Here is a 14,623-nt window from a genome sequence, read left to right as displayed (position 1 = left end):
GTAGTACGTTACTACTGCTCAATATGATGCAGAGGTGGAAAGACTGTCCTGGGATCTTGGAACTCTCTGTGTTCAACAGGAGCTTCATCTAAATATAGGCACCTCATCTGAAGTGTGTTAAACTTCTGCCATATATTCCAGCTACTTTTTTGAAATTATTCTCCTATGTCTGTAAGAGTAGATGTGTTTTTTTTTTCTTTTCAAAAGGCAGAAGGAAGACTGTAGAGCTGCTGTCCCGTAGTACAAGCAGTTTAAGAAGTCCTTTTCCAGGTAATAGATCGATATTAAATAGCTGTCACTTTTGATGCATTAATACTAGTGCACCTCATATAAGCAAGCTGGACTTCCATCATGTCAATATTTGTCATTTTTATAAATCTGAGTAACAGTGTCACTATCGTGGCTCAAGACGTAGCATTTGGTGATTCCTATTTGCAYAGAGGTGGCAAGTGATCAATTAATATAGCCCTGTTTTAACTGTAAAGGCAAGGATGTTTTTGTAACAGGCCATGGCAACCCCATGAATTGCCTGTGTCAAATAAGACTTTTCAACTAGTTTGTAAGCAGAATCTGCAGTTGAGCACTGAGAACCATGTCCTCTAGCTTTCTTCACACCTCTTGCTCCATCTTCATTCACGTCTTCCTCCCTTTCCCTCTCACTGTGCTGAGTCTTGCCCTGCCTCCGTAGTGTAGAACAGTGCAGCACCTCTTTCTGCGTTTATGTGATGCTTTGGACTTGGCACAGACACTGAACRCAGTCTGACTACACTGGGAAGCGCTGTCTGCTCCTCTAGTGCTTCAGCAGAAGGACAGTGTCCTTAGCATGTACATACTGAAATTATGTCAGAAACGGCTAACCAAYGGAGTCTGAAACATCTTGAAGGGTATCCAAGAAGAACACCATTTCAATTAACAAGTTCAGGATTACATCCACACAGCCCCTCCCCCCTCAAAAAATGCTGTGACCTTTTTACCTAAGGCTATTGTCAAGGTTTGCATATAGTTAAGTGGTACAGCAAAACCATACTGTACATAGAAATAAATCACTGTTTCATCACATTATGACCAGTGGCAAGCAGAGTATTTCATTCAGTGGGTTTTTTTTCCAGTAGTTCTATGGCTAGAGTTAAGCGGCTGCRTCTGTTTGTTAGAAGGCTATAAAGATGAAGACTGGAATTTACTGGRGAAATTAGTGTCACTGGGAACAGATTATAAAAAAAGGGCAAAACAAAACAAAACCACCCTTCTTTGATTGTGGCTTTCAACAGGACTAGAAATCCAGACTTGTGGGGAAACTAGCTGCGTGTAATGGGGTAGACCTAGTGCAGCAAGAATTTTCATTTCATTGAGCTGCCTCCTGTTGGAGGAATAAATATAGGTACACTCATTGCTATGAAAGAAAAGGACGTGGGGTGAGATGATAAGTAAAAACACTGCAAGTAGTTTTGTTCTGCTTTGTGTGAGGATCATACATGAACCATTGTATTTACCAGCTTAAACAATCTGTTAAGTACTACCCCAAGTACTCACAGCTCTTCAGCTTATTTTTTTTAAAAAACATTCTGTGTACAGATCAGGAACAACAGCTTTGGTATTTATTCAACCCAAGTTCCACTTTTAACTTAATGTTGTTGGTAATACTGTAGGTTTGGCAGCTCAGGTCCAGAGCAGCAGGCATTCAGCAACCACTCACCTCAGGGATAACCATCAGCATCCTTTGAAACCTCATGCAGGAAACAGGACTGTAACAGGAGGAAGCACACAAAGACCGAAGACAGTAAGCAACGATTCAGCACTGGTAATAGTAGGACAACACGGYTGCAAAATAAACAACTTTTTTGCCATTGCGATTTGTATATAAATCATGCAGGTTTTTTGCCTGGACAAGGAGTCAATTATCCTTAAAGATTTGTCTTTAAGGACAAGGTGACCAGTATGTATGAATAGCTCAAAGGGGAAAAAAATGTTCTGCTAACTCTTTAAGTGATTGGCTAAAGGAATTTTCTTTGGTTGGTATTTAGCTATTTAGCTAGCAGTGATCCAGGGAAGACACCCCCTCCCCCCCGGACTAGATTGCAATGCTGTGTTTGGTGACTCTTCTTAACGTTACTTACGATTTCAGGTACCCAGCAGGCGGAGGGAGGGGATGGCAGCTATGCTATTACCACATCTGAATGAAAAACCTCTTCCTATCTTCATGCAGCTACAGGAACAAGGTCTGGTCCAAAAGGAAGCCTAAAAGGACTTCTATTCAACACTCAGGATGTGTTCTGAGCATTGCCACTGAACTGGCAGTCTTGGAATAAGAGAAGAAATTTATACAAAAATGAAAGGGATGCAGTAGTCTTCCAGTGATGAGCATATATACATCAACATATTTGGATATAGTGCTCAGTGCCAATTACAGTCAAATAATCTACTAGGATGTCTGTTTTAGTGGGTGATGCAGATCTTTCTTCTGCARAAGAGTAGCACTGAACATCCTCTCTTCAAAAACAATGCAGCGCAGTACAGAAAGATAGTGCAGCAACAAGGATATCGGTCAAAACTAAAAGCTTCCTTTTATTGTAGTCAGCTTGGAACATGGCAGTGCAAAATGTAGTCGAGTTCTCAGAGCTAAAGCATTGCGTTTGCTTTTTTATCTGTGTGCCTATCGCAAGCCTAAGCCACCACATCCTGCCTGAGGTGGTACTCACAGCTTCTGGAGGTACTGCCCGTGCACTGAACCTTTCTGCCTGCTTTAAGATGACTCATCAGTGCTGCTGGACTCCCTTGTAAGGGAAAGGGCAGCTTAGACAATCCTAAACTAACTCCTAGAATGAAACAGAAAATCAGCTGCATATATTCATGGCTCTGTTATCTGTATTTCTCCCACATTGGAAAAAAAGCTGCTCTTATAACATTGACAATAAAGAAGTCAAAGTTGTCTTTCAGAGATGTGTTAAGTTTTATTGCAGCTTTTGATGATGAGTTAGAATAGTAACCTCTGTGCCTTGTAGCACTGTCCAGTTCTGACAATGCTGGGGGACACAGGCAATTAGATACCTTAGGTCACTTTTTTGTTTTTTTTTTTTTTAAACTGTAAGACTTAAAATTCAAGCAACCCTTGACAACATTGCATTAATTAAAACAGATAAAAAGAACTCTACTTCTATAAAAATGCTGGAACTTTTAAAGACAGAGGAATCCTATAACAAGGCTGATAAATGAAATACCCTTCACCATTACTGAAAGAAGCTTTAAAGCTTCCTGCTACAGTATTACAAGACTGTTTTGATATAATTAGAATGCTGTAAATTCAATCATCAAATAACATGAATTATTTTTAAGCTATGCTTTAAATGGATGAGAACAGTGACTGGTAACTATCCAAGGTCAGCTGTCACTAACACAGCCATCAAGTGTGATTCTAGCACATTCCAGCAACGTGACCCTGATTTGGAAGTAGAAGAATATTCTCAGTAAGAAGCACTTATGTACCATTTCAGTGGAAAAAGGAAAGGGCTGTTGCAGACTAATTGCAGCTTCTTGATAAAATACTTCTTTTGAAGCTCAATTTAATACAGCAGCTTCAAAAATAAGAATGAATACTGTACAGAAGACTACACTCCAGAGAAACAGTAACACCAGGCTTGTACTACAGGGATCAGCAATTCTATATAGGCTTTCAATGTTGCCCTGTAACAATAACTGTTATTTCAGTCATTGACTGTATAATGTAATAGGTGTTCTTCTGGAAGGCATYGTAATTTCAAACAGTTCAAACATGAAAAAAATGCTATAGTATCTTGCTCAAAAAATTGCATCTTTGCATTCAAGTTAGCTGATGTGTATTAAGTGGGAACAAAAAAATTAGATAGAAAAGAATCATTCCTGTGGTGTCAGCAATTTTGCTGARGCTCAAGACAGCTAAAGAAAGATCAATATCCACAGCAGTGCACAAACCGCAGTGGTAAAAAGGCAGAAAGTAGTGCAGGTATTTTTGCTATTTTGCTAAAATGGCGATTTAAATAAAACTTGTTTTAGCGTTACAACACTGAAGTTTTTGCAGATTTCCCATTACRTGGGACAGAGGTACATCAACACTAGCAGGTGACATGCTCATACTTCATTCAGTAGTCACAGAAGTGTCACTAAGGTTACTTCACTCAGTGCCAGTTATTGTTTTAGTCACTGCATGACTAAAAAACTGCACCATCTGTTCTCCTGTTCCATGATACTCTGACAATTAATCCCTAGCAAATATCAGTCCTTGTTGTCTGTCTTGTACAATCAAGAATGTAAGGAGGCTCAGAGCAGTATCTTTCTTCCTAAGAGTTAAGAATCTTAACATGACCAGTACAACATCAGGGCTGTAACCTGAGCCACAGCTATAGACTGCAGTGTCCCTTCTGTCTTACAGGCTGGTCCAACATTATAAACTTTCCTATTGAGAAGAGGAGCACTGACCATTAAGACTTAGAGGCTGTTGCAGGTGGCAAGGTAGTATCTTGTTATGCTTTGGCTTTAAGGAGAGAACAGGGCTAAGCTAACATGGAAAACATGATCCAAATGAGAAGTCATTTGGAGACAATTCTAAATCTGAATCAGTGCATTGTTCCATATACCAAATTCAAAGTTAATAGTCTATTTAGAAGAGCTAAATTAATTCTTCAAAACTTTTATTCTCTCATTTTCCAGTGTTTCTTGATTATCATAGACAACATCCAGGAAGCTGGCAGATAGTCCCTCTGGAATGGCTCACATAAGAGAAAGTTTACAAATAAAAATCCATTTGACAGATTTTATTTATCAATTTGGTTTTGTGATTACAACTGTTTCAGTTTTCTTCCACTGAAGACAAAATACAAACTTTAACAGCAACACTTGCAAAGAACATTCATAAGATAACAGCTTGATACTTGCACAAGTTGGCTTCAAGAAAAAGCCAGATAACTTGAAAAGTCACTACAGTTCAGTGCCTAAAATTGATTTAGGGGCAAATACAACTACAGATCTATGAGCTACCTTCCACTTCAGAACACAAGGTCAAGGAAAACTGCGAGTTCTTATTTCAGGTTATTTGCTGGTACACAGCACAGATTAGCTGATACTGCAATTTTGCAAAGGAGTTACTACTTTTCGTAGTGAGGCAGCCAGGCACACAGTGAAGATGTATAACTCAGCCTGCACCCCCAAACAAATCAAAAGGAAACAATCCTAGCCACAAGTCTGTAAACTGCAGATTATATCTTGTTGGCAAGGCTACTGAGCAAGCTATGTGCAGTGCAGGGCCTCCAGGGCAAGACTAAATTCGGGTACTACAAAGCTTGAGTTTCTCTCAGATTGGCATCTGTACACATCAGAAATCCTGGGTTTCCTAAAGTCTTGGAAAGTAGCAGTTGCTGGCACCAAGAAAAACTTACTAACTAAGGCAAGACACCCCTTATACCTTTTAAACAAATTTGAGGCAAAAGATTAAGCAATTTTAAGGCACTTTAAAAATTATTTTGATTTGCTTCATCAGCATACTTTATGAACTAAATTGGGATCTGCACAGCTCATGAGTAAGCATTTTAGCAACATTTTACAGAGCAACAACTTTACTGTGGCAATGTCTTTCATGCTGTGAAGCATCCTGTAGCATTTTTCTGCAAAATTCTCAGAAGATAGCCCTTTGAGCCCCCTCCCTCCCTACCCCCCMAAAATTACATACTAGAAATACAGTTTGCTTCACTGAGCTGAAGGAGAACTCTGTCACACTTTAGGAGAGTATTTTGCTCATTTGAAAGCACAGAACACAAGCTCATGGATATCTTTATAAATGAATAAATGTAATAAAGTAATTCAGAGACAGGGCAAGGACAGATTAAGTGATTTCATAATAAGGCCAAGGATATACCACCTAAACCATACACTGTTGTTGGGAACTGGCTGCTCACTCTGCTGTTTATTAAACCTGAGCTGATTGTCTTAGTTTTGTTTAGAAAACAAGCTAATTAATTCAAAGATACAGTACTGGTGATTAACCTTTGTATTTTGTAGCAACTTCAGTTTTCTATGCAGCACAATAGACAATGCCATTTAAACTAGAAGAACACAAAAAGCAACACTGCAACTAAAGTGCACTTAGAATCTTCTTTATATTTAAGCTATAYTGCCATGACTACTATTTGCATCAATGCTGTCATTTTGTTGTACTGGGTGCCAAATTCTAGTCAAGTCAGAGCTGCAAAGACAGTGCTACAAATTTTCCTGAAATTGAAGATCAAGGGATATCAGTCACATCAAAAGGTAAGTATCAAGCGCTAACCTTACCCCTTCCTTTTATCTTTACTCCAATTTTTCCTATGGGTTTATTTTCACAGGTTCCCAAGTCAATCTACATAGGATATGATGTACCTTTGCTGACACTTGGATAGCATGTCTGAGCCAACCAAGTTTWAAAAAAAAAAGTATCTGGCTGTATAGGTTCCTTGAACCAACTCACTTCAGGGTCAAACAAACATGATGCAAGGAAGGGGGCAAAAAAAMCCCCAAACAAACCACATCCCCCCTAAACAAACAAAAAGCCCTCCCACAACCCCCCTTCTTTCCCCCTCAAGCTCCTAGCAGTCTCAGGACTATAACAATCCTGATTCAGATCAAATCAGATCAACAGATCCTTTGGACTACACTCTATGGCTCCTTCAGCAAGCAGACATCTAAGAGGGTGAGAGAGTGATGAATACAGAAATTAAATTAACAGATGAATTTAAGAAGCATTTGAAGAATAAAAATCTCGTAATTTCCCTAATGCCAGTATTTCAAGTACACACACACACATATATATATATATATATATATATATATATATACACACACACACACACACACAGAGACATGTTGTTGCCTTTTTATGCAGGGAGTGAACCGTACTGACTCTTGTCACTTGTATTACCTTAGTCTTTGCAGGCCAGAACAAAAGGTCAACAACTTTTATCTCCTGTTCATAGTTGAAGATTACTGTAACACACTCCCTCACCCTCAGAAGTAAGATCAATAAGGAACTGTTATTTAGTGTAGGAAGTTTTGAAACTGGAATGCTTGAAGTCACTCATATTCCATTCTCCTATACAAAGCTAGTACCTAACAGGTTTTGTTTACCTTTGAGATAAGAGGGACACTTTTGTAACCCACTAATTTTTAGTCTTTTAAGGCACTAATCTTCATTTCCCTTTTATGAAGATTACCTACACATCCCCTCTCCACCCTCAACATTAATTGGAAAGGGCACAAGATTTTAGTTTGGAATAAGTATTATATCAAGCAACCTTTATTCTTGTGTTAAAAAAGAGGTTATTTTATTTCATTAAGACATTATCTACTTCTACAAATTCTGTTCATCTGTCTAGCAGCGTGCTATAAGGGCCACAGGCTAGTAAAAATGGTATCTTGCTCCCTGAAGTCAGTCACCAATAATTCACATCTTAATAAAACTGAAGGGATACTGCCTCAAAGGTTGATTAAATTAGCCTTCACAATAAGTCACCATGAGATTGTCTACTCAAGACAGTGTTACCACTGAACATAAAAATCTGTGAATGTCTACATTTGGCATATTGAAAGAGTCCCACAGCAGCAGCCACAAAAGAAAAATTAGACAGCCATTAGAACCCATGCAGCATATTGCAAGTAATCCTGTTGGAGATTCATATCACCTCTTGCCAAGTATAATGTTGCAAAAATATTCTCTTAAAGTCTTCTTTTAGAGATTTAAATGATATTATGAACTGCTGTCTTCCATGAGCAACAGAAGATATTTTGGTTCAGTGAACTACAGGTGTTGGGCTACCAGTCCATTATAAAGTGGCAGGTCCTAAAGAGTGTGATAGTTTCGGTCTTTCGACTTGCAGAATTTGTACAGAAAGAAAATTACAGCCTGCAGACCCAGCACAAGGACAATTCCACCTATGAAACTGGCAGCATCAAATGTAGATTTGCGTGGAGAAGGTGCAGGAGTCACAGTAGCATTTGTACCTGTTAAACATCACATTACAGTTCATGAGAGGACAACACTTAAAATTATTTTATACAAATTTTAGTATTTGCTTCCTTACATTACGTCTACTCAGACAAAAAAAAAAAAGTCAAACATCAAGAAGAAACTAGAAATAATCAAAAAATGACATGTCAGGAGCTGCATTTAGATTAGTGATACCAACTCTGAAATTCTGATTAAGCACTGCTTGTACAAAGCTGGAGTTATTTATAGCCAAACTGCTTTGGACCTCAAAACTGAGTGAGTCCCAGCTGGACATATTTGTAGTTCGAAAAGTCAAAGTTTCCCTCCTTTAAGTAGAAGCATATTATTGATACGCTCACAGTCAAAAAACTTTCATTCTTTGTTACTTAACCCCTCCTTTTTTGCTTAAATTCACATTAAATAATTATCTTTCATCTATAGTATCCTGGCCCAAGAATTATGCTTAAAGAAACTAGATGAAGTCACAACAGATAGGAATCTGGAAGTAACAGACATCTGCTGATGGCTAGTTCTAAAAAGCTTCACTTCATGAGAGCTTTTCATGTAGCAGAATACTTTGGACTGAATCTGAAATAAAATAGGTCAACTCATTCTCACTGCTGTAGCCCAATGTCATTTTTAAGGCATCCCATTATTATGCTGCAAGTCAAAAACAAAGACAAAACAACCCGTCCCAACAAGTAAGAGGTTCTACAGCTGAGTTAACAAGTCAGTTGTAACCATGCTATTAAAAGCAGTCAATTGATTTAGTCTGACCAACATATTTCTGACATTTAACACTTCACAAACTACCCCTGATTCTCAGAAGTTACCTGGTATACTGGTTGTTTTGGTGACTGAAGAACTGGCAGTTGTATGTAGAGGAGTATGTGCAGTTGCATTAGTGATGTTAGCTGTTTGAGAGAAAACTTRAATTCAGAAAGTATGTTCAAACCATGAGCTTACAAGAGCAAAGTTCACAAACATTTAGGTTCTTATGTAAATGATTCATCTTTTTGTGCTTCAACAAGGATAAATTTTGACTTCAGACTGCCCCCCCACAATTTAAGTGTTCAGCTGCATGGCATTAAGCCAAGTTTCTGGATTGGATTTCTTTTTTAATTTACTACCTGACCATACCATTGTCATCCAAGTATTTCAAGGCTCTCCACAGATCAGAAAATGATTTTTCACTCAGACAGAAAAAGAAAAAAAAAAGAAAAAAAAGAAAAAAAAACACTTTTCCTTCAAACATCAACTGCTGATACTGGTATAAAAATCAATACAGTTGCTCCTGTAGAAGATACCTGAGAATCTGTATCAAGGCAGAGGATTTTTTATTAAGTAGCYGTTAGAATCAGTTTATTTTGTACTAAACAAGTACTTAAACACAATATCTCTAAACAGGAGATGAACACCCTGTATACCATAACTTTCTGAAAATTATTAACTGCCACTGATGCTATTGAAATATGAGAACAGTCACACACAGCTAGATTATCTCCTAAAAGTCCTCCAGTTATCAGTACCGAAATCTGGATCTCTGATTTTTTTTTTTTATAGAAGATTAATTTTACTAAAAATTAAGTATCCCACTATACAGCTGTGACAAGCACCAATGTTTGTAACTGTACTCAAAGCTATGTGTCAGCCTGTGTTACAGCGGGCTTCTGGGAGCCAGTCAAGTCCTGCATCTTGCTACGTCCCAGCTCCCTTGAGCTGGGGATGCTTTTATAGAAGGATTTCACTGTTAAGATGACAGCATGCGTAAAAACAAAAATTTTATGACTGGGCAACATACAAATCAAACTCATTAGCCATTTCCACTAGTCATTAATTATCTAATTTAACCAGCTATCTGAGCCACTTTATAGTTATTTGTATCTTAAGGAAAAAAAGTTAACACACAAACCACTTCTTCCAAACCTTGTTCTGTGAAAAGGCCCTTGTCCTTTATTTATTCACCAGTTCCTGGTTCATTACCACTCTATACTGAACGGAGGACAGTCAAAGTAATCCTAGCAACATATATTGCTAGGATTATTACAGCACGATATATCGCATTATACTTCCAAGTTCAAGCAGTTGCTTACRAAGTGATCTTACGCATTCAGTCACCTGGGTCTTTTCATATTACCTATAGTAGTATGAGCCGTAGTAGCATTGGTAGAGGCTGTAGTAGCATTGGTAGAGGCTGAGGCTGTAGTAGCATTGGTAGAGGCTGAGGCTGTAGTAGCATTGGTAGAGGCTGAGGCTGTAGTAGCATTGGTAGAGGCTGAGGCTGTAGTAGCATTGGTAGAGGGATCAATTGTTGGAACTATAAAAGAATAAAAGATTATGTTTAAAAATACTAATGACAATACTCAACTCCAAGAAACAGCAGCAGGCTGAATTTTAGAGACCCTTACATATTGCACTGAATTCTAGCATGCTGCTGTTTTGAAATTACAAAACAACTAAATGTTCAATTTGCCACAAGAACTGAAGTGGCATGAGYGAATATATAAAAATACTTGTCACAGACAGAACAATCAAGGCAGTGCTCAACTTTGTAGTACAAATTTGAATAAAACAAACATTCTAGCCTACTAACACGAAGTAGTTTCCTCAAGGCAAATTGAAGGGAGAGCAGTGCTACTGCATACGTATAGTTTGCTGAAGTTTTACATAATAGGAAACTAGGTATTCAGTACAGCTTCCCAACCTAACTGCAACCAAAAGCAACCTGACCTAGAAACTGAGAGCCGTTGCTGGCATAGGTGCTCTTAGAAGCCTTAGGCTTCAGCAAGTGCTGTAAGAAATTGCTACGTCTTTTAAAATCAATTGTATGAACTGAGTTAATCACACATGGATCACTCATCTAAATTACTGCTTAGTCATACTATGAAGGTTGACAACTCATCAAGCTTCCTGCTGAAATACCATTATGTCAAGAAGCCTCTAGAGCTCTGTGGCACGTAAGTGTGGTTATTTAGATCTTGAAGCAAGTCCGCAAACTGAGCAAACTGACTCTACACAAAGCCAGGTTGGATACATCAGAATCTACACTGTCATGGATGCCACTGGCATCAAGTCAGCTTAGGGCTGACTTTACACTTAAGGATTGACACGGAGAAGTATTGTGCTGAGGCGTGACAGTGTCTCAGTAAAAACTATTGTATATCCATATTAGCAATGGCCATCATTAATTCAATTCTTCCTTAATGCCCTAATGGAACTGAATACTCTTTTGTACAACAGCAGGCATCAATGACAGTCTGCAGGGGCTGCTGGCAAGGAGAGCTGTCATCCTGCCTTCCCCCAATCATCTATACTCCAGTTGATCTGATTTTACTTGGCTCATGGAGAAGCACCAGTTGGCCCAGGTACATCAGCCATCTGCCCCTCCAACCTAACTGGGCTTTTGTGTCCCAGGCCCACCTGAGACAGATCTTGATACAAGACAAGATACTGGACAACTAAATTACCAGATGCCAGTAGCRCCACTTTACCCATTTGGAACTGAAATGCTATCATGGTAAGACTGTTCAKAGCTAACTCATCTGGACAAAGCTAAGCCAGATGTTACACAGCACGATACAGGCTATGTCACAAGATAGTCACAACATCCTGAGAGCCTCACTGCCTGTTTAGCAGAAACAGGCTGGAGAAGCTCTATTCTTAGATGTAGAGCAAGGTACTGTGACAGCATGCTAATTTTTTAAAGTACTGAAAAAATTGGAAATTTGCAATTTTACCCTGATTTTGACTCTAGATTAAAAGGTGGTTATTACAATTATAGAAACACCACAGAAGTCCAAGTGAAGCAGAATTACTTCTGACTTGCTACCACCACAAGATAGCTTATACCAGTGCATAAACTTCATCTCTGTTGGTGTAAGCCAGTCTCTTCAAACAGTACTGTTAAACTAAGCAGGGTAAGAACAGTAAGATTCTTCATTTATTATTCTGCATCTTAAAACCAGACAATCCTATTTTAAGACCACCCATTTCTAGGCAGCTTTCAGAAAAAGTAAAATTTGTGGGCTTTCGCATAATTAAGATTTAATCTAAACTATTTAGCAAATCTGATTTGTACATCCAGCACAAGTTTATGAGAAGAGTAAAGTAGACATGCAACTGAGAATGTGCCTAGCATGAAGGCTTTACTTTATGTTGCTTTATAACCCAGGTCCTGCATTTCAGGTCTGCATAAACAGTTGTGCTGGTTAACAATTAAAACTGGAAGGTTCATAAGTTTTTCTTTTATTACTTCTCAGATGAAGCAGTGGACTTAACATGTGGAGCTCCTTTTGTTGAGTATGAAGCTCCCTATCTTTAAAATACTGGCAAGTTCCTTACCACCTTTAAGGTTCTCTTCAACAGGATACGTTGCCTCTAACTAGTTAAACTTGTAACTAACTGGTAAGTGATTACTAAATGCATAATAAAATTRTATATTTAAATATCACATACCACAGGTTTAAGCTGGAAGGAAAAGGGCTTATCTACATACTTGTATATGCTTATGTAAGTTGAACAAGATATATTAACAGAGGACAAATTAAGACYGAGTTGCAAACAACCGTTTTACTTTAAAAAACTTGGATCTAGAAAACTTCATATACAAATACACATAAAGGAAAATAGAAAGGAAATCAATCTATTCCTACTTTAACTACAGTATGAGCCAGCAACTTAACCAGCCCAGTACGATACTGCTTTTCAGTGTTAATCTCAGTCAAATGTTGCCTTAAAACCACAACGTCAACAAATCCAGTATCTAGGCCAAATAAATTCTCCCAGTCGAATAAGACTTATTCATACAGCCATCACACTAAAAACAAACAAACAAACAAACACCCCACCCTGCACAAACCACCTGCTCTTTGCAGCATTCACCAGCATATTTCACGTAGCACCCACCTACYCTAAGCAGCAATGGATGACCTTCCATTTTTCTCTACTCTGCTCCCTAGTGAGGGGAAGCAGGCTATTCACAGATCTTTGGCAATCAACATGGTAATTCACATCTTGGGATAACAACTAGAAATGAGTCAACTCTAATTTCAGTATTCTGGCAATCTGAATTAAATGTGAATTCAGCAGCCTCTCTGCTGGATGTCTGGTTCAGGCTCATCAGGAAGTAACATCATCTACACATAACCCAAAAATATTAGTGCCCATTTCTCCACTTCCAAGAAACGGAGAAAGATGTAACAAGATCTTTTACYACTTCATATCAGCAAGGTATAACAATAGTCTTGCCCTGCTCCCTTCAGAAAGATGGTACTTAAACCACTTCAATAGTGATATGACAGTTTCTGGACACCAGATCTCAGATACAGTCATTTATTCTTCTGGGTATATATCTGAAAAGTGTTAATAGTCTGTACAACATTCAAAAATGAATGTTCATTTTTCAGAAGTGAAAACTCCTCTTTAGTATACAGACAATTTAGCATAGTACATCTGCGGACAGGACAGTCTAATACCAGTTGCAGCTAATGGCAGTTGCATTAAGATTTTCAGTTCACTTTTTAAACAGTTTTCCCAAACTAGCATGAGGGAGGAACAGATCTGCAAGAGTAAAGGACCAGAACACATTTGTGTCATTGCAAAATATTTTAAGGATGAGCTGTCAACAAATTCAGCTTCGTAATCAGCTGCAGRACATCATACGCTCTTCCAATGCTATCTTAGAATCTTTATATGGGATTACAGCATGCTGCCCAGCTTCAGTAGGTGAGATACTCTCTGCTCAAAAATGATTTGGGTACCATGAATGCAGCTCTTGAAGTAGGCAAGCTCACATTCTGCTCCCCAGATAAATGTGTTAAGCGTAATAGCTGTTACAGTGYGAACTCAGATACTCCCCTTACTCTTAAAGGGGGAAACCAAAGACTCGAACAGAATCTGTCCTGCTGAACCAACACTGCCCTCTTCTGCTCTAACAGTGAGGTTGTTAACCTCCGATTTTCAGCAGTCCCCAAGTAGTTTGCGGCTCCAATTTGCTGTCTGTATTGGCCTACATCATGTCACCGCCGGTGGGACACAAAAGGAAGTAACCCAGAAGGGCCTTCTGAAGCAGGCATTACTGGACAGCTGCGCACTAAACTACACCCAGCACCGTTATGAAATGCTGCCAAAAACATTKAAGTCCTTCTAGAACAACTTCTTTGCTTTGCATTTAGGGCATATGGTGCACTCCGTGTACACATCTCAAAACCAGGCGCACTGGACAAGCCTATATGAGGAACAGTGAGGTGAAGGTCTGAATAAAGAACAACTACGAGCAGCAAGAGAAGAGTGCCAGTTACGTAAGAAACTACCCCGATCTGAACCGTGCTAAGTTCACAGGGGACAAGCACGCTGCGGGCATTTTAGCAGACACAAAAGCTACCAGCTAGGAAAACTTCGCTGCACACGAAGCTGCCCAAATTGCGCTAGCCAATTCCACACCGCAACATCTACGTATTTCACAGCTAGCGCGGGGAGGAAGAGGGGAGGGAAAAAAAAAAAACAAAAAGGCGAGAAAAGGCGGAGTGAAGGGAGAAGCGGGTAGAGAGCTCGGCGGGCTGCGGCAAGGCGCTGAGCGCGGAAGCGGCTTCAGCGCGGCGCCGGGGCATGGCGGAGGGCGGCCGGAGCGGGCGGGCGGCC

The 14,623-nt window shown here is 39.2% G+C and overlaps 1 protein-coding gene and 1 long non-coding RNA gene across 2 annotated transcripts in view; one reads left to right on the top strand and one right to left on the bottom strand.

Annotated features, from left to right (window-relative positions):
• LOC146594748 (uncharacterized) overlaps positions 1-2,239 on the top strand; it is an 85,655-nt gene extending 83,416 nt beyond the window's left edge. Inside the window, exons 45-46 of the mRNA XM_085306959.1 lie at positions 1,647-1,777; positions 2,123-2,239. Of these exons, the coding sequence (XP_085163085.1) occupies positions 1,647-1,777; positions 2,123-2,239 (248 nt within the window). The remainder of the gene's footprint in view (positions 1-1,646; positions 1,778-2,122) is intronic.
• Positions 2,240-4,769: 2,530 nt separating this feature from the next.
• Positions 4,770-10,296, bottom strand: LOC146594747 (uncharacterized). Its single transcript, XR_014896078.1, has 3 exons — positions 10,122-10,296; positions 8,818-8,898; positions 4,770-7,998 (listed from the first exon to the last, which is right to left on the bottom strand). It is a non-coding gene; the product is annotated as an uncharacterized LOC146594747 (long non-coding RNA).
• Between the last annotated feature and the right edge of the window lie 4,327 nt (positions 10,297-14,623).

This window comes from Rhea americana, unplaced genomic scaffold (genome assembly GCF_003343005.1).
Source record: "Rhea americana isolate MKP2758 unplaced genomic scaffold, rheAme1 scaffold_25, whole genome shotgun sequence".
NCBI classification, from domain to species: domain Eukaryota; kingdom Metazoa; phylum Chordata; class Aves; order Rheiformes; family Rheidae; genus Rhea; species Rhea americana.
The sequence above is the reverse complement of the archived record's forward strand: the minus strand, read 5'-3'. Positions and strand labels throughout refer to the sequence as shown.